Source organism: Hippoglossus stenolepis, chromosome 9 (assembly GCF_022539355.2).
Source record: "Hippoglossus stenolepis isolate QCI-W04-F060 chromosome 9, HSTE1.2, whole genome shotgun sequence".
Classification (NCBI taxonomy): domain Eukaryota; kingdom Metazoa; phylum Chordata; class Actinopteri; order Pleuronectiformes; family Pleuronectidae; genus Hippoglossus; species Hippoglossus stenolepis.
Genome location: NC_061491.1, coordinates 1538235 through 1559512, shown reverse-complemented (window position 1 = coordinate 1559512; position 21278 = coordinate 1538235). Strand labels below are relative to the sequence as shown.

Here is a 21278-nt window from a genome sequence, read left to right as displayed (position 1 = left end):
GAAATCGTTTTTTGTTTTTTTTAAAGAAGTGAACAGATTCCCACTACAGTACATAACAAGAGGTTCTCTTAGCCTCAGTGTATTCAGTAGAACTTGGATAAGAACAAGCTGTTCAAGTAAAAACTAAAGATTCTACAATGTCGAATGGTAGGCAATGCAAAGACACTAATAGACACAAATTTTGCCTCACTCTCGCCGGCCAATGTGAAACCTGCTATTGACACGACGTGATAGATTGAAATATTGTCATAATGCATGAGCATTGGTGATGTGTGTGCCATTTGAGAAGCTCTGTCTTGACCCTCACCCAGTTTACATTTTGTTTCAATATTCAACCAGATAATATCCCAGCTCATAACCAAACATTTTTAGCAAGCTGCAAATCTCACCCCTCAGATCTAAGGATCATGAGTTACAGTTACACTGGCTACCTGCTCCTGCGAGGTTCACGTCTGCTTTCCTTAGCCTCATAGCTCATCTATGCCTTGTGAAGACGGTGCATATCTTAAAATACAATGATTGCTGACCTTAAGGAAGATATCTGCTTTCTGATGAACTGCAGAATAGAATCTCTTGAGCAGCAATATTGATGAGCACAACAAAATACTCAAAGCAGCCATCCCTGACAAAGTTCTCTGGGACACCATCACTTGTCCTCCGCTTTCATCCTGCTCAACTTGAAACCACTAGTTGTCTTGGGCTGTGGTCTCGGTCATAAGAAAGGCTTGGGCGGGGCTGCTTCACCAACTCACCTTAACCTCTCCAACCGTACTCCACCCTTTCTAATGACTCTCTTGTACATCCAGCAGATACTTCTGTGGCACATTGTGTTCAAACCATCGTAAGATGCTGAAAGTGGAAGGGAATCTCTGAGGTCGCTCCTTCATCACATTGCTCACCTTCTTGTTCACCATATCCTCAGTCAGTGGATTCCACACACTGCGTTGAAGCAGATCAGGCTTTTTACTATCATGAGAACTTTTTAGGTGTTTTTTCCTCACCCCTCTTCTACTCAAAAACACTTATAGTGGGTGAAGCCACAATTAGGAAAGTCTGCTTTTCAATGCGGTCACTCATTAATTCTTCAGAACCATGGTCCCTGTCATCCTTGGTAAGCTTCCGTGGCTGCTGCTCTCACTCCCAACCTCCATAAACAAAGTGATAGTTAACGTGGGAACTAATAACACGGCTTGTCCTCCTTTTGCCCACACTGGACCACAGAGTTGGCCAAAAATCTTCAGTCTCCACAGCTGCTGCTCCCACCCCTCCTCAGCTCACTGTCTTGGCTTTGTTGATAATATCTGTTCTGTCTCTTCCCTCTACATAAACGATGTCAACACACTGGGCAGCCGAATGCTGGCGACTAACTTGCAGCAAGTGTTACATTCTGCTGCATGAGACTGTTTACTTCCCACACATCCTCGCATATGGCACCTCAGGTGAAGGTGCTCTCCCAGGAACAGGGGCTGCAGGTGTCAGCCTCTCCGCCGACCTAGGAGTAGGAACCGGAGCAGGGGGCGTGGAAACAGGAGCAGGGGGCATGGAGACAGGTGTGGAGACCGGAGCATTCATCGATGTCACAGTGGAGCTGCGCCCTCCACCAGCCTCAGCGCTGTGGCAGGGTGCGGAATTGGCGACACGACAGCCACTGGATCAGCATCGTCTTCCTCTCCGCCTGCCTCTGGAGTGCCTCCAGCCCCCGTATGCTCTCCGCTATCTGCTCTGTGTAGGGGAAGAGCTCTGTGTGTGGCTGGCCTATCAAGGGATGATGCGGACACAGCTATCCAATGAGGATATTCATTCATCATCAGTACGAAACATTTTACTAGGATGGTACTGGTGCTCGTAAAAGTACATTATCCGTACCGGATGCTCGTTTCATCCGAGTATTTGGCTCAACCCTACTTTGGACTATGTTTTGGTGTTTTTGATGGCAAGGCATTGGTAGCAGTTCTCTTGGTTTCTACTGTTGCTGCAAGGTATTTGAGTACCTGGTTGTGTCTCAACGTATACCTACCTTGGGAGAGACTTATTTTACAACCAGTGAGGATATGCCTGAGGGTAGCTGGAGTTGAGCATAGTGGGCAGGACGGATCTGCGTTCAGCCACTGCTTTAGGTTTTTGGGTGAGGGAAGGACATCATATGTTGCTCTAAGCAGTATCCTGCTTGCTTCCATTCCCCACAGGTCTTTCCTGATGATCTTTCTTTTCTCTTTGCTCCCCATTTCATCCATTGCCCCTGTCTGGCTTGAGTGACAGCCTTCGCACATCTTGCTGCCTCTTCCTGATGCAGGATTTTCAGGACTACCAATTTTCACTGCTCTGAAGGAGTTGCTTTGTTCCCCAGGGCTCTACTCTGACCTAGGCCTAAACCTCCTCTTCCCTGTTGAACATGGCCCACAATGTCAGCGTGCTTGAGTGCTGCTTTTGCTTGTTGAGTTGCATCTTTTGGTGTCGATTTTCGTCCTGTTGTCCATGATGGTCCAAAAGCCCGTATAGATTTGTCTCGGGACTCTGACAGGGTCATCTCCAGTCTTATTTTGGTGCATTTAAACTCCTCTACGAGACTTGAGATAGGCAGCTCAAGAATGCCATGTCCATACAGGTTGATGTTGCTCAGACATCTTGGGACTCCTAACCACTTTCTCACATAGGAGTTCATCGTTCTCTCCAAGTTCTCAACTTTTGTGATAGGAAAGTCAACTACTGTAAGTGGCCACATCAATCGGGGTAATAGTCCAAACTGTAAGCACCAGAGCTTTAGCTTGCCAGGAATCAAGGACTGATCGATGCTCTTAAGAACTCCGTTGACATCCTCCTTCAGTTGCTGGACCTGCATCATATCATTGTCCAAGGATTTTTATTGGTTATTGTCAGACACTGTTGGAATGGGTTCTCCATTAATGTAGAACCTATGGTCTGACCTCTTACCTTTGCTTATTGAGATGATTCTTGATTTTGATGAATTGATTCTCATTCTGGCCGATGTGATATTATCTTCAAGTTTCCCTAGCAATCATCTGGTGCAAGGGGATGATTGTGGCTGAGGGGTAGAGTGGTTGTCCTCCAACCAGAAGGTCGGCGGTTTGATCCTCAGTCTTCCCCATCTGCATGCTGAAGATTCCTTGGGCAAGATACTGAACCCCTCGATTGCCCCTCATCGATCTTGAATGCACTAATTGTAAGTCGCTTTGGATAAAAAGCATCCGCCAACTGACGGGTTGTCATGTTGTCCATTGGTGGTAATCGGGCCCCCAATTTTTGTCGCTCGCCACCTACTACCCATTTTAAAGCTCTAATAATGACCTCCATCGCCATGGTAAACGCTAGTGGGGAGATAGTGCAGCCAGCCATAATGCCCACTTCGAGACGCTGCCATATGGTGCTAAATTCTGGTGTTGGGCAGCAGAATTGCAGATCTTCGAAGTAGGCTTTAATCAATTTGTGATGGGCTCTGGTACCTTGAAGAAGTCGAAAGCATCCCAGATGACACTATGTGGTACTGACCCGATTCCAGTAGCGAGATCAAGGAAGATGACATGTAGATATCTCTTCTCACTCTTGGCTGATTGGATTTGGTGCCAGATCATGCTAGTGTGTTCTAAACATCCAGAGAACCCTGGAGTTCCAGCTTTTTGGATCATTGTATCCACAATACATTGTATCTCCAGATAGTTTGTCAGCCCTTAGGCTATAATGCTAAAGAAGATCTCGCCTTCTATATTGAGGAGACTGGCTGATGTTTCAGGATTCCTCCTCTTTTGGTATCGAGCTCTGTGCCAAGCTTTGGGTATTGTTTGCTTAACCCATGCCACTCTCAATTAATTTCCACAAGAAGCGTAGAACATCAGGAGCATTTTTGTATACCCTGTACGTGACACCGTTCGGGCCTGGTGCTGATGATGCTCTTGCCAGCCATCAATTTTGTGTTCTGAGTAAGGACTTAAGGGCTTTGTAGGTGAGGAATATTCTATCTTAAATTCGATTCTACGCCAGTATAGTAAAGCTATTACAGGAGAAATATGAATACATTTTAAAATGTTAATGCTGAAATTGAAGGCGGACTAACACCTAAGTACATTTCAGACCTTTTGACACCATATGTGCCCGGGCGTAACCTGAGGACCTCAGCGAAGGCCCTACTCACCATTCCACAGTCTTGGCTGAGGACCAAAGGTGACAGAGTGTTTTCTGTCAGGGCTCCCACTCTTTGGAATAATCTTCCAGAGGGTTTCAGTCTAGTAAACTCTTCCTCTTTTAAATCTCTCTTAAAGGTCAAGTGTGTCAGCTTTATGTGAAAGGGATCTATTGGCAGAAATTGAATATAAAATAATCCGAGTGATGTTTTCACTAGTGTTTAATCATCTAAATTGTACAAATTGTTGTTTTTTTTACCCTAGAATGGGCCCTTTATATTGAAATAATTTATATTTACATTGGGAGTGCAGTGCCTCTCTATGGAGGTCGCCATGTTTTTTACAGTAGTCCAAACTGGACAAACTAAACACCTTTTGAGTTTTTATGACAACTGTAGGCTACCACAGGCTTTCTTTCATGTTTGGAAGGGGAGGGTGAGGTGAGGGGTGTTCAGCTGCAACCTGACACTTCACCACTAGATGTCCCTGATTTCTGCACACTGAACCTTTAAAGCTAGATTCCAAACAGCACAGAAATCTCCTAAGTGTTCAGGTGAGGGGTGGCACAGAATGCAGGACGAAGGGTGTGCCAAGACAGAGATCGACATCTGTGCTGTGTGTCTGTGTCTCAGTACGATATAGTAAAACAAAATAATTAAATTATCAAAACGATCCGGAGGGTATTTTTACCAGTGGTTTTACCCAGTTACCGACTGCTGATAGTTTATCCAAATACATTGAAGACAATGTTCAGCTTGGCCCATATTCACGAACTGACTGTTAAGGCATTCTGCTTCCTCCACCACTCAGACGCACACACTGATTGCATTTTTATTATATTTGTATTAATATTTAATGTATAGCATGTCCAAATTGCACTCCCCATGACCCCTAAGAATGCAAATGGAAAGTGTAAAGTTGATTAGATGGTTTGTGAACAGTGAACAGTTGTGAGATATGTTTTCCAAATACAGACAGACAGACGTTTATGGAATTAGTAGGTAGATACCATCTTTTTGCATGCTTGCAATGCAATACGATACAAGCAATTTCACCATATCAGTCTGTGATAAGATCTATAACTGGTGTCTTATGTACAACAAACTATTGTACTTTGTAACAGAAAGAGGCCTGCACATCCCCTTATATGAAAAGAAGAGAGTGGCATTTGCCCCTGTTTATTGAGGTATGAAGGTTACAAAGATTACCAATTTACATTTTTAAATACTGAAATTGTTAAATATGCTGTAAGATATGATGCGCCATCTTCACTGAATCATTTACTGGTTTTCTGTGGTGTCACTGAACTGTTTTAGAGACCAAATTTTAGAGACGGATAAGAGTAATCTTATGGGGGTATGTATTTTGCTGTTAAGTAGCACACTGATACTTGTATTCATATGTAACTATGGTAGGATAGTATTATTTTCCATTATCTTAATCCACAATGTTAATGGGAGGAATGGTTACAGAAAGTCCAAACTGTTTCAGTGATCACAAGGGCACTTGACTACTGTTTCACGACAGACTTGAAAAAAAGTTAACCTATTAAGATGTGTTGAAATAGACAATTAGAGAATGTGGTTTTATGAGCAGCCAGCCTACAGTTTAGAGGTATTTACTGACCATCTGTAAAGTGAGCTGAGCTACACGCAGCACTCCACAACCTATTAATTGCAGTTATTAAAAAGCAGTGGAATTGGGCTTATATTAACTATGTGTTACTAAGTAATGCATTGCAGCCAAAACTGATCACGTTCAACCTGGTCACTAATCAGAAGTGCTATGTGATGATTTATAGTATAGAGAGTCCCTTCATAATGATGCTACTGTTACTGATATGTTTGTACTGGTTAAATCTGACATTTTCTTGTCTTCATAGTCAGGGTTTCTCTCAGAGTTGCATTGTCAAGGGTGTAACAATATCTCAGCACAAATCTACTGAAAGTCAGAGGAAGAAACAAATGCTGATATTTGCAAATCATTCTGTCAGTGTGAACAGTGTTGTTCTGTACTGTATGAACTCTTTCTCCAGAGGGAGAGGCTGACTCAGATCTGTACTGCTTCACTCAAGCTGAAACCCAGTTTTGTCCAAAGAGGACACAGCTAACACTGGCCCATCCCTCCCCGCTGACTTTCTCTTTGTCTCATGCCAACACCCTATATCGTTTATATGGCCGCTTTTAAAAGCAGTCTCCGTGGTGACGGTGTGACCCCTGCTGTTGTCAGCCAAGTCCTCAGCAGCCTGATTGATAGCCAAGAGGTGGCCATAAAGACTATCTGCTGTTGCCAGATTAGGCCAGACAAACATGGCCCATGATTGCTGACCAGCCAGGAATGTTTGTTTACAAGGGAGCATTCCGCCATTTTCTGCCTAAAGATTTACACATATGTAAGCGATATACAATGTATATTTCATATGTATGTTGCAATTTGCTTTTGTACTGAAAATTTCAACTTACTGTACACAGTGGTGCAACCTGTGTATCATCCCTGTGAATTAACCAACTGCTTTTATTTATAAGTATTCAAACTTCAAGAAGCATATGCAGAATTCATCCCCCAAAGCATTTAATTTCTGCTCCATTCATAAATCATGTCACTGCCCTGTGAGATCAAGATGCGATATGTATTCCATGAAGCAGGTTTACATGAGGAGTCAGCGTCATTTCAGGTCTATTCTGCAACGGAGCAGCTGGGTGTGATTAAAATAAGAGTGGGGATTGTCACTGTGTTTCTGTCCCGTCCTCTAATGCTCTGCTGGGCTTGTTCTTCTGGGAAAAGCCTTCATCCTCACTCCACATGTAGGTCACTGGCCTTTTGTGTGCAATGATGCGAGCCCACCAAGTGTTTGACGTTTCCATACCGCTCTTACAATTCCTAGGTTGTCATGGAAATACACTGGGTGGCAGTGGCAGCAATGTTACAGTGGAGGGAAGAGCGAGCAAAGGGAGGAGGTCAATTAGCCCGGCCTCTTTTGTGAGCTTCTGCTGGTTGTGCCCAGTCTGTTGATTAAGAAAGCTCTGACCAAAGGCGTCTGTTGACTTCAGGCAGAAAGCAAGACAGATCACTCAAAAAACCGGGAAAAACCAGAGCTCTGTTTCTCACACAGGAGCCTCCTGCAATTCTTCAATGTGGTCAAAACACATGTGTTAGATTTATATGGCCTCGCTGACCGAGTTGAACCATTCTCCAAAAACCTGAATGTCCTCTCCTCAATGCTTAGTCTGAAGTGAAGTGTGCAGAGTGTCTTGTTGACTTGGAGACAGTAAAACAGCTCTGAACAACTGTTTGCGCACAGAGCTCAGGGCCAATAAAGCAAAGAAACATTCTGTATGCATGCTCACACACACAACTATCTTACTTTCACTCCAGCCTCCATATTTGTTGATATTATGTGATGAGAGAGTAAACATTTCTGCATTTAAGCATGTAAGTGAACACGTGGGTGTCGGAAGACCCAGGATACATTGGGTACATTTAGCCTTTTAATTAATATATAGTTCTCACAACAGAAATCTTCCTCATGTTGACTGTAGTAGGTCAGGGTTGTGTCACTTTGGTGAGGTGATTGTGTTGCTCTGGGATGCATAGGGAAATGCCTTAGCATCTCTTGCCCTGAATTTCCGTTGACTGCCACTGTTTTAATAACCCATTTCACTGGAATGAAGGTGAGTCACTCCAGCACCTGCCTGTTTTCACCAACTGTCCAGTTTACGAGGAGCTTGCTATGCCACAACTTGTTTTGGGTTTCAGGAACATGTTTACAACATGGTTTATTTAGCTCTTATCAAACATGGCATATCAAATTCATTCTTAAAAATGTAATAGCTTTCTGTTATTTGGGCATAGTCTAAATATCAGACTTGACGTTACCAAACCCAATAAATAAAGCAGGAGCTAAGTCCTTACTTCAAGAATGAAATCAGAAACCAACATTATTGAAATCACTAAAAAACATAACCAACAATCTCCATTAAAAAAAATTCCATTCGTTCATTAAAAAATGAAGAATCTTAAAGCTGAATAACCCTCTCAACCAACGAGTTTATTAGTCAAAATTCTAAAAAGTTATCACTGTCAGAAAATATATATAAGTCAGGTTGAATCACAGCAGACATGACAGTATCAGGTTGGTCTGTTGGACTATTGATGCCATATTTTAGTAATATCGAACCCTAAATGTAACCTATTTCAGCCGTCCAATGTGAGTATGTCTATGTTAAACTTTTATTTTATTAACTTGCCCTGCTGTGCTATACTTCAATAAACTGACAATAATAACTATGTCGACAAACCTATTATTAACCAGCAGTTCATGCACCATTATTAAGCTGACCTCCCCAAAAAGAGGGATTTCGATCCTGTTTATCTTATTAAATATGACTATTCCAAATCAACATGTCCTCCAAGATGCAGAACAACCATGCCAGCAGAAGACGCAAATGTCCAGAGAGCATTTCTATACGTACTAGATAACCCAACCCAATGCCTATATCGCCACCGGCATTCCGGACCATGGCGGCTCGCGATTGATGATTCCTTCGTAAAGTAATAATAATAATAATAAACTTTATTTGTTTAGCACCTTTCATACAAGAAATGCAGCTCAAAGTGATTTACATACAATACAGATACAAATAAATCATGTTAATAAAAATAAAAACGTGTTTATAAAATAAAAACATGTTAAAATGTAATTCATATAAGAAAACAGATTGCAAGTAACATAAGGACAGGTTAAAATGACTTAAACTAAAAATGCATAAAAACAGAAAAGAACTAAAGTGATACAAAAAAACAAGAGCGCAGGATTGCGGGCAAGTGCAAGATCTATTTAAAGGCTGAGGTAAAGAGAAGTGTTTTAAGTTTTCTTTTAAAGATGTTCACTGAACTAGCTAGCGGCAGTCTGTTCCACAACTTTGGAGCGTAATTAAAAAAGCTGCATCTTCGATTTTCTTTCGGCTGTTGTTGGGAACCTCGAATGAACTTGCTTCTAGAGGGGACATAGTTAACTAGAGAGTCAGCTATGTAACTCGGTCCTCGCCAATTCAGAGCCTTGTATGTGAGGAGGAGAACTTTAAAGTCAATCCTGTGTGTTACAGGTAACCAGTGGACTAACGTGTTCTCTCCTCTTGGTTCTGGTTAAAAGCTGAGCAGCAGAGTTCTGAATGACCTGGAGTCTCTCTATTGTTTTCTTTTGGAGGCCTGTAAAAAGTGTATTAACAGTCATCCAGTCGCCTAGAAATGAAGGCATGGTAACCAGCAACCAACAATCAAAACACTGCCTTCATGGTGTCCATGTTGTTAAATGGTAAGCGTGCTAACTTAAAAATAATTATCCCCCATCTAGAACAAAAAATGCCTCTGGTGCATGCATGAGCACGTACATGTGCTTGTACAAAAACGTGCAGAACACTTAAGGGTCTCAATTTGGGGACTTGTGGTCACTCTAGTTATGCAGCAACATGTTTTTGTCCACCTGATGAATCTACATCCAATAATCCATCTATATTGCTCAATGTTGGTCTCTTCATGAAATAACATTATAGATACTTTATTCTTCATTATACTCAGCAGCAAATCCGTAACTATATCCTACTGTTTGCTGCTGAGCAGATTGGACAGTGGACAGTGGCTTTTTAGACAAGCACTATGCGATAAGAGTAAATAAAGTGTTACCAGCTGGCTAATTATCAGCTGAAACTTATTTAAAAGCTCCATAAAGCTGAGGACAGTTGCAGATTCAAGTATAATTTACCAAAGGTTAATCTCTACATTGAATAAATTTTACATTTTTCACATTATGGCAACTAGTGTTGTGCCTTTTCTATAAATGCCTGTTTCATGCCCTTTGGTAATGCTCCTACATCAGAATTATTCCATGGCATGTAGTAGGCTACATAATGCTTAATATAATGAAGTTGATTCAGTGACAACCTGCACTGCTTAAACATGGCTGAAATCAGCCACTCGGTTTAACAGTATTTAAGAGAGTCTGAAATGGTTGAAGTGTTCATATTTATATAGCTGGCAGTTAATAATATATGATCACATTTACCATTTTCAGGCATAGACTTTTGGAGTATTCGCACTATGGTGTCAGAACTTTCTCTGGAGATGACCTTTCACATTTGATGTACACAGCAGGAGATTCTCCTGTCAACAACGCAGGAATCTCTTAAGCTTTCAGGTGAGGGATGGTGCAGCATGCTGGAGGCAGAACACAATGTATCTATTCCACTTTGAAAACCATGTGATTCTGTACACAGCACATTGACCCCGCGTAAGCCTGTATCACCAAAAGCTCTTAAATCTCCTTGTCTTTCCAAGTTGACATGTTGGGTGGTGTCTGCTACGTGTATAATTGTATTCTGGGATATCTGTATTCTTTTCAGTCTTTCTCATTTTTGCATTCGTTGGATGTTTGAAACATCATCAAAGCACCAACTAGCTTGCGGTGAATCTCCTGTTGTTTTCTCACATGGTCTGATTCAGACATTACCTGGAGTTTCTACTGAGGGGCTGGCTGGAACAACATTAATTATAAGGAGCGTAGGCAGGAGAAGGTAAAAGCTTTTGTCACTGTCTGACTTTAGATTACAGGCATAAATCCATTTCCTGGAGAACTATGTATTAGTGTAAACAGGATTTGTATAAAACTTGAAAAAATATCATTATAAACAACAAAGCCATTCATTATAGCCAACAATACAGTACGTCGTACATTGTGACTTCATTGAAATCATTAGTGTTTACTCTGTATAACTCAGCCACAATCAGTGAAAACAAGTGGGTGAGGGCCTTTTAAATCAAAATTTAAAATGTTACTAAAAGATTGTTGTTTATCTATTCAAACTATGCATACTATGAAGATATAACACTGATTAAATGTAGGTTTAAAAGTTGCGGCTGGTTGTTTAAACTTCTTTGTGACATAGAACAGACTGTGTGATTGTATTTATCACAAGTAGCATTAACTGCACATGCAAATCAGATCCACCTCTCTGGAACTGGTCATTATGGAACACTGTGATTTCCAACAATAGCGGTTGTATAATTGTGACTATACAGAGTTTACTCACATTTATATCCGTACCTGAGGCAATCAATATAAATAAAGGAGTATTCCAAGAATCCCCAAGCTCAACTGTCAAGCAACTGCCAACCTTTGATTTGCAGCACTGAACTGAAACCTAGAAAATTCCTTTCAATTGTGGTATGAAAAACTTAACTGTAGAATAGATTTGAATTGTAAACATGTCCGATGATTCCTCATCACTATCCATAAAGCACAAGCTGTGTAGGTAAGCTACAACTACAGTGGCTGATGTTGAATTCAGTTGTTTCCATGAAACAGACCTGCCTTTCAGCATACTGACTCAGAAAGCACCAACAGTCTCATGAGTAGTACATCTAGTGTTTCTGTGCAAAATGAGTTTTCAAACGCACACATGCCCTGCCAAATATACTTAAAGAAGTTCAGAGTAGAACAGATCTGGGTCACAAAATCCTGATCAATGCCCATGGTTTTGTAGAGAACTGTGGGTGGAATCAGCCTTTGAGATGTAGTTAGAAGGCAAACTGTTGCAAACTAAATTCCTGAACAATATGGAAATTACTGCAGTGTTAGCTATGACATGTATTTTTTAATCACATGTCAGAAGATATCCCATTCAGCAACTTAATTATTTTTTCTGCTTTGTGAGTCATTCATCATACCCACCAACATGTATCACATGTTGCAAACGAGAGGGACATTTTTAAAAAACTTTTCCGCACTTGAAACTCCAGGGCTTCTTGTACCAGCTACAGAATTGCCCCGGCTTTTCCACCTGCAGGGACCCTTCTTTGACCTTGGCATATTTAAAGGAAGTCAAGAAAAACAATTTATAATATGTTGACAAGTGACTTATCCTGTGAGTTACTAACACAGTTAGATAGTTGGGAATGTATCTTTCTTGATGGTTGAAAATAAGCAGACAAGGTGCCAAAGATGTCTGTGACAAAATCCAATCATCAATAGACCTTCAAAATAACTCAACAAATGATGAGAGTCTGAGACTTGGGTTTCAATTTATATTTGACATTGGCTTTGACATTGTTGTCTCTCTTAAAAGAACCTTTGAATTGTGCTCATGTGCTCCGGATTCAAACTGAGATGTATTTCTAAACTTTTACAATTACTGCAGTGTAACTCTTACCATCTTTAACAATAACTTTATTTGTCAAGTCATATAGCACCAGGAATTTGTGTATGGCATTAAATTATATCCACCCATGGAGCCACTAGACATTGTCCAGTGTAAAGGCCAGCTATCAATGTGGCAGTTAAGTTTTCTATATTAACCTTTATGGGCCTGATCTACGAAGATCCCAAATAAAGAGTGCTAAATTGCATGTGCATTAAAACAGATTGCACGTTTGGATTGGGGGCGTTTTGCGGCTGATCTACTAAAAATTATTGCGCAAATGATAACAGGTGCAAACACCGTAGAGGCAGTAGTATTTAAATGAGTGTTACTGGTTTCCGCCATGGAGCATTACGGAGAGTAGAATGACCGCAAGTGCAAAGTGAAATTTAATGCCATGGAATTGGAGGTGTTAGTGGAAGAGGCAAACAAACATGCTGTTGAGCTACAGCAAAGAAATATTAATATAACTCACAGAAACACGATATGGGAGAGTGTCTGCGAGAAAATGAATGCTGTGGGTAAAACAAAAAGAACAACCGATGAAATTAAGAGAAGATGGCAGGACGTAAGAAGAAGAACAAAAGAAAAAATAGCTGATAATAAAACCTCGGCAAATAAAACAGGTGGGGGGGCCGGTGGAAGAGATGCCTCTGACTAATATTACGCAGCAGCAACAGTTCACTTACTGTGGCACAAGCGTTCAGGCGCAACACTTTATTTCACCATACCAGACTGGTACATGGTGCTGATGGCATGGCAACAACCCTCATTGAATCACATCCTCTGAGCAATTTGTCTTTAAAGTAAAAGTGCAACATTCATTTTGTAAAAATAACTGGAAATCATTCAAAAGTATATACAAGGCACACACGTAAACAGTAATAAAGCAAATTCAGTTTTCATTTTATGAGGATGACTAATGTCAGGTAATAATTCTGAAGTAGCTCCAGAGCATTTACACAGGCCAAGCAAACAGTCCATTCCAAACAGGCAGGTTTAGAACAGTCCCTGTATTAGTTTAGTTATTGTGCAAATCCACTTTTGCAGGAAAAAGGTTGCTGTGATGCTGTGTTAGTTTTTGTCTCTTGATTAATTATGGATGTATTTTGGGCATATCATGGAATAAACCAATCTGAATGTCATCTCCCTTCCCCTTCTGAAGCCAGGAGAGATTGCACTTTGGTGAATTGACATTGTCATGGCCGATTTTCCAGGTAATGAGAATAGATCAAATTTCCTCAGAGAAAACAGTGTGTGTGTTTGTGTGTGTGTGTGTGTGTGTGTGTGTGTGTGTGTGTGTGTGTGTGTGTGTGTGTGTGTGTGTGTGTGTGAGATAAGGAGCATCTACGTGCGTTGTACACCCGCCAATGCAGGTGTATATTACTATTATAATCATGTGTCTTTACAACAATAATGAATTACTGCAGCATGTTTTTAGAGTTTGTGTCAGTCAGTCACACAGCTGCTTGTCAAGAAAGCAATACACCATATAGCACCTGACCAACAAACCCAAGACCAACAGTGCATTTGTTATTTTTAAAAACCACCACAACCAACTCTGACATGACAGAATCTCTCACCTTCTACCATCTCTTCAGCTTTTATTTTCTTTATATACCTGTCAGCCTTATAAATGGAAGCATAAACAACTTAAATGCATTGCAAACCCAATGAAGTACTGTGTGTAAACAGTCAATCACACCATTTTTCTGACTCTTAAAAAAGAGTTTAAACAGAAATGGTACTGTTTTGAAAAAACAGTACCTTCCTTTTATAAGGAAAACTTTGGTTGTGTTGCTGTTCATTGATGTTTTGTAATGCAAATGTTTCTGCCTCAGTACATAACTTAAAACAATTATTTGATAGAAAGAGTTCTAGTGTGGATATTTCAGAGACTCTTTGTAGAAAATAAAACTGATGTGAAATCATTTTAGCAACATTTCATTCAGCTCAATTCTGCCCTTTATTATTCTTTACCTGACTACCTTTATGAGCATGAATCCCTGATTTGTAATTTTCAAATGACATGCTTGTGTTTTCACAGCCCAGTCTAAGCCCTGGAATGAGAGAGTTGTTGAGTTCAGATGAATGGGTGATAAGAGTGGAGGGCACGAGGGTGAGCAATGTCCATGAGCCTCAGCCTGGAGGAGCCTTTGTAACTGCAGGCTCTTGTCCAGTTGTTCACACTGTGAGTGGAAACCTCAGTCTATGCTGAATATCTACGTGGAATACTAATGACCGACTTTGTCTTAATCAGGCTTTGTCTGGAGCCCTGAATTCTCAGGATGTTACTGAGGATGTCACAGTTTTACTCCAGCAGTCTTACCATCCAGTCTCCTGGTTTGTAAAGCCACTCTACATACAATGATGATGTTAAAGGATTATTCTGGCTGTAAAGTTTATTGCTGAGTTATACACAGCAACATCACAGAAAGGAAGTCAGAATTGGTAAGAAAGCAAGCAGCTAGAAGCTCATTTATCTAGTTATCTCAACTGTACTTCATACAATCCATAATATTCAAACAGGGGAACTCTGGAAGGACTGCTATAACCTGCAATTATTTTACAAGCACAACGTATGCATTCCATTTCATCCAAAGCCATTAGGCTGCTCCTCCATAGCTGTCACAGATTGAAACGAAAAAGTACATCCAACGCAAATGCTAGTAACACTCATTTAACAGCCTTAAATACAGAATAACCTTAAATACAGAGCTATTTTACCCCAAAACTGTTATTTTACTTTTGCAGTTTGTGTGTGAAACTGTCAAGCACCTTTATCAAATCCATGGCTCTGAGCAGATCACTAGAACAATGAGGACATTCATTTTGCTACATAAAAATTGTGCTTACAGTTAACTGATTAATTTGTTTTCTCCATTCAACAGAACAAAAACAACAAACCAATGTCAGATGCACGCCTGTCTACAAACCAATCAATGTCAAGTGCAGGGAAGTACGTATGTCATACAAAAGTCTTTTGTGCCCTTCTTAAATTGCGAAACCAAAACTAACAGGATCAAATGTTAAAAATGTAACGAAGACATGAACTTTGATTTGGACTTCCAGGAGTGAAAATAAGTTTTGTATCGCCAACTTTACACAAGAAGCATAACATGATACATTTAAGGTCAAAAGGCATACAGAAGCTTTTCAACCATGCTGCACATAACCAGTAAATGAAAGCCACCCAAACAGGCAGACTGTATTGACTCTATAGATTACTGTACACTGGTTACATTTGTAGAACTAACATTTTATTGACTATGAAGTACAGCAAGAAAACAGAAGTTCTAATTAACTTTAGAGAGTCCAGAGACATAAATAAGTGCTATGTGGTAAAAACGTCCACCACCCTGCTTATCTAGATGAACCCTGTGCCAAATGCTTGACACTGCTTGCGTAAGTGGGGTTCTTTTAAAAAATGACCCAATTTGCATGAGAAAAGCAAATGGCTTCAGGGTGCTAAGGAGGGAGGGGTCTGAAGGGTCTGAAAGGAGGCAGACTGGAACTGTTGGACAGATGCACTGGGATCGCTGGCTGTCTCCCACTCAGGAGACCAGAAAGTCTGCTGGATATGCTGGAAGCTGTGGTTGAAGTCCCGGATGAGGAGTCTGGATCTGTGTCTGATTATGCCACACATATGGAGTTTCTTCCTAGATTACCAGGAGACTTTCTGCTGCTTTGGGAGAAAAATCTACAACTGACTTAAATGCAACAATGAATCAGGACATACTCTGAAAATCTGTTGAAGAGTGAAATACTAAAAATGTATTGCTTTGTTAAGATATGCTCAAAGCTACATTTAGGAAATTATTGGCTTAAATACCCATAATTGAAAGGATTTTGCATTTACTTTTTTCCAACGAGAAGATTATCTGGATACAGAAGTATTGTTTTTTTTGTAAGCTGATTTATTTCAGCTGGAGACTACACTGGTGTAGAGATGACTGGAGCCCTGCATACTGGACTCATTCTCTTCTCCTTCATGGTAACAACCTGTTCATTCTATGCTTAATGACTGCCTTTTCTGAACAACCAACATTCCTTATCTATTTTCAAATGGCACGAATTCCAACTTGCTGGACACTTAGTACTGCATGTGCCCAATAACTTATTGTTCTTTCTACTTATATATATTGTTTTCTACTTATATATATATTGTTGTTTTTATGTCCGATGGACCAACCACACCAAGTCAATTTCCTGGATGTGAAAATATACTTGGCCAATAAAATCATTCTGATTCTGATTCTGCACAGCATTGGTTAAAATGAAAAAAATAAAGTAACTTGACTTTTTCTTCTTTAGGTTGTATGTGAGAGTGAGCCAACACATGCTGGACCAGACAGAGTGGGGGGTTCACATGGTGAGAAACTGTGACTGTTGTGTCAGCCAGTAGTGTCAGTTCATTCTACTGATTGATGCATCACTGGGTTTTTATTCATATTTTTCTTAAATTTTGTATGTCTTGCTTTGTTGTGACTGTTATCTGTGTCTTATTCCCCAGGACAGTCCGAACTGGTCCATCTGACGTCTCACTCAGCCTTCCAGCTGTTCAATGACTCGCTTGCCTTTTCCAGAGCAGAGAGTTTTTGCAGAGGCCAGTTCAGCTCCCTCGCCAACCTGGACCAGACAGAGGACCGGGAAGGGGCCTTAGAGCTGCTACAACAGACTGGACTTACTTTATCTATTTGGGTCAGGGACCCCAGCAAAGTAGCATCCAAGCCTGTGGCCCTAGCCAAGCAGTGTGAGTAGATCAGTGCATGGACCTTACACAGAAAGTAAAGTAATCGAAAAGTAAAATGTACACATTGAATCACTAACTTCTTCTGTTGCTCTAATTTTAGATGTGCAGTTCTCAGCTCTAAACTTCACAAAGGAAACCCGGGAGGGCTTTGCTCGTGTCAACATGTCCTTCCCTGCCCTGTCATCTGTCAGTGTGTGTGTTCGAGTTCAGTGGGACCCAGAGTGGAATGAGGTGTCCACCATCTTCTCCTATGCTGCACCTGTCTTTACCAATGAGTTCCAGCTACGAGGCCAAGCAGACATGCAGGAACGCATCCTCCTGGCGCTCATCATCCACGGGAAGCACCTGCCTTATAAGGCATCCTTCCCCAATGACGGTGCGTGGCATCACATCTGTGTTACATGGCGCCGCAGCATTGGCCAATGGGCTATCTATGTGGACGGTATCAGGAAGGACATGGGATCAGGAACAGACACTTCTAGGGATATCCATGGAGACGGGATACTCATTCTGGGTCAGGACCAAGACTCCTTTGGAGGGAATTTTACAGAGCCTTTTTTTGGAGCTATCACTGACCTGAATGTTTGGAATATGTATCTGGAAACAAGACATGCCAGTGCCCTCAATGCGTGTGCCCTCATGACCCAGGAAGTGCTTTTCAGTTGGAATCTAGACTACCTTACCAGCCACCCAGTGGTCAAAGAGGTGCAGGCCCTTCTGTTTTGCCCAGGTAAGATCACAATGCTTCTGTGTATACCGAGCCACAGTTCAGCAACAGCCTTCCTCAAGTCAGCATTTCCATTTCAAGTTATAAGACTCCATCAATTGAATCTAATAAACACAGTCCTTCTTTGCCTTCTTTTTGAGGACAAACTTTGTGTTTCTGTAATGTTAGAGACAGACCATTCTGAGGAGGTGAATCCTCTCAGTTTGTCTCAGATGGGAAGGAAGTCCAGGGTTACTCTGGTAGTCTTTAGTTCTCTGAAGGTCACAGTTTTTGAGCACCATTGCTTCAGGTTATAATAACGTCTTAGTCACAGTAATGACTGAGATTTGGGAACTTAGTAACAATGTTTCAATCAGGTGAAAAGGAACAAAGGGATTTTTCTGACCTGAGGATGAAGAATCTAGAGTTTCTAGATTAGCCACATTTAGTTGGAAGAACAAATAATGATCTATTCATCAAACTGTCTGTTGAGCATTCCTCACAATTTACAGGCTCACACCCTAGTTCAACTTTGACTAAATTTATTTACCTTAGTATTGTGTGCACAGTTTCACAATTCCCTATAAATTAAACGAATAACTTACAGTTTGACCCCCAATACAAACTGTTGGTCTGTTACAGCCCATGTTTCTTGCTTTATTGGACTTCACTTGCTTTAAGAAATTTACATTTGAAAAAGATCTTAACATCCTTTGAAATAACTGCAATGCATCTGAAGAGAAACAATAGAACAGTCATCTACACTGATTAGAATGTCATCAGTATCTTCTTGGTATGGGATTAAAAGCTTTAACCACCACTAAACACTAAACTTCTGCATTTGAAAGAGATAGCAATCTAACCCTAATCTCAAATTTGTGGGGGTGATATAACTAAATTGCTTTAATAAATTCATACCAATAATGATGCTCATATACTGTGGCTTTGAATAATGCTCATCTAAAATATCATGAACTCTAACTTAAAGGTGTGTTAATTTTGAGTTTGTGTGAGTTTTTGCCAAATTCTTAATGGATGGGAAAACAATAACTAAAAAACTTTGCAGCAAATGCTTTTTTATAAATTAAAGAAGATGGACAGTTTGACTGTGCCCTCGGTCATCACACTTTCAAAATTAAAACCTATTCCCTCATAGGCTACTCTGACCATTTATTCAATATGCTTATTTCACAATTTGTGTGGTCTTTACTAGCTTTCTTTGTGTTTTATTATTCTTCTTACGGTACCTGTATATATTTTAAGCGTTGATATTCATTCATAATATTCTCTATGGGGCAGCCTCCACTCATTTCTTGTTTTGCAGTCTTATCCTTACTATGTGTTCCAACTTGCGTCCTGACATCTGACGTCAGATTAGTAACAGTAAGATTTCTTACCCATTGGTTTCTCGATATGCCTTTGATCTAGTGTCAGAGTCATTCAGTATGAATTTCTCCATAAAGCATCTTGCACATCTAGACAGAGTGACAGTGAACAGTCCAAGACCAGAAACAGGTTAGGATGACTGAGTGAACAGAATGCAGGGGAGTGGGAGTGAAACAGAGAAGCAGGGGGGCTGGATGGAGGGGATTTCCCATAGCTCTGGCAGTGTAGGGGCCGCATGGGGGAGAACAGAAAGCACTGAGCTTCATGTTGAGTTTCATTTATTTCCCTTTTTTTTTACAATAACATGTTGAGTTCAAAGATTTTTTATATGCAGATTCTTTTCATTATTGCAATACTAATTTGAAATAAATTCATGATTCCTCCATTTGCTGTCGACTGTCAAGGACCTCTTGATGTTTCTGAAAGCCGTCAGTCTTTTGAATCCAATTTACCTCCTCCATTAGTTTTAATTTGATACCAGTAAAGACCTGTAAATGTGCTCAAGCTCACTCTTGTCTTGTTGTGTGTCACTTTGTGTATGAATGTGTGATCTTATGAATGTGTGAGAAGCTGTAGACCAGCAGATGGAGCTGCAGGGCTGCAGGACGCTGCAGCGCTGGTCAGATCAGCCCCCACTGTTTGGCTTGACAGACTGCTCGGAACGACTGCCATTCATCTGCAGGAGCAGCAGAGGTGAGCTCTCACAGTGTCCAAAGGAACAGGAGCTGTCTGGGTTTTTTTTAAGGGTTTGTCCTCTAATTGTTAATGTTAATTAGAAAATATGCCCTCTAATTGATATTGATTACAGTAATACACCATGGTGTAGCCTGCATGAAGTGATATCCAAATATAATATATGCAAAATTAAATGAGATTTATCTCTCCCTGACCTAGAAAAGCTCATACAAGCCTTTGTCTTTTCCCGTCTGGACTATTGAATGAACTTTATACATGCCTTAGTCAAACCTCAGTAACTGGTTTGCAGCTTGTCCAAAAAGCTGCTACTCATATTTTAACTAAAACAAACTGTAGGTCTCATATCACGCTATCCTTGCATCCCTTCACTGGTTGTCAATTAAACTCAGGATTGATTTTGAAGTTCTTTTAATAACTTTCAAAGCTCAACATGGGCTGGCCCCTACTCAGATTTCGCAGCACTTGACTCCCTACAATCCTAGTCGCAATCTGAGATCGGCCAGCCTGTCCTAGTTAGCTGTACCTAGGTCAAGGCTGGCTACTCAAGGTGACCGTGCTTTCTCCCTCAGGGCCCCAAGGCTCTGGAAGTCCCTGCCTGACGAGACTAGGCTCAACTCGCTACCTATCCTAAAATCCCTGCTCAAACCATATTTTTTATAGGAAAGCATTTCTAACATGTTATTTGTAATTCTGGTATACTGTGTTGTTTGAAAGGGCCCATATTGTGTAAAATACATGTTCTGGACTTTTACTATCCGTAATGACTTGAAGGGGGTCAGTAGGGACCCTCAGGGTATGAAAACAGTCACTCCGCTGACTTTTTCACTCAGTCCATTCTAAGAAATATGTTATCGAAATGTCTCGTTTCGTACTTCCTCCCCCATATGAGTCATACGGGATCGCACTCGTCTCTCAGCCCCACCCAGCCGGTACCAGTCCAGCCTCCGAACCCACCACCCCTCCTCCCCTCCACACCGAACGCGACACCAAGCAGACTTGTTGCTGAGCTAGCAGCTTGTTAGCTACCACAGGCTAACCACAACAAACAACACTGAAGAAACACTGCAGCGTGGAGGGATGCAAGGAAGAGAATGTGTCCGTGCACATTCCTCCTAATAACGTTACTGTGCGAGACCAGCGGTTACGCTTTATTTCTTCTGACGTGCCGTGTCGGTGTGCTCACTACGGAGTCAAGTCTACGTTACTCCGTATTGAAACTCCGTACTGTAACTCGGGACGTTACTCCTACATTGGCCGACTGTCCTGCTAAAACTTGAACAAACATGAGGACGGTGTAACTTACCGCTCAAAAACATTCTGTTGTAACCGACTGTAAATATGTGACTGGTCTTCTATAGCTGCAAACATAACTTGACAATTAGCTGTGTTTATCTGAGAGAGTGAATGTG

At 41.0% G+C, this 21278-nt stretch overlaps 1 protein-coding gene across 1 annotated transcript in view; it reads left to right on the top strand.

Moving 5' to 3' along the window:
* Window positions 1-15844: 15844 nt before the first annotated feature.
* adgrd2 (adhesion G protein-coupled receptor D2) overlaps window positions 15845-21278 on the top strand; it is a 40258-nt gene continuing 34824 nt past the window's right edge. The window contains exons 1-5 of the mRNA XM_035166931.2: window positions 15845-16322; window positions 16643-16700; window positions 16842-17081; window positions 17182-17811; window positions 19744-19866. Of these exons, the coding sequence (XP_035022822.2) occupies window positions 16278-16322; window positions 16643-16700; window positions 16842-17081; window positions 17182-17811; window positions 19744-19866 (1096 nt within the window). The 5' untranslated portion in view covers window positions 15845-16277. The remainder of the gene's footprint in view (window positions 16323-16642; window positions 16701-16841; window positions 17082-17181; window positions 17812-19743; window positions 19867-21278) is intronic.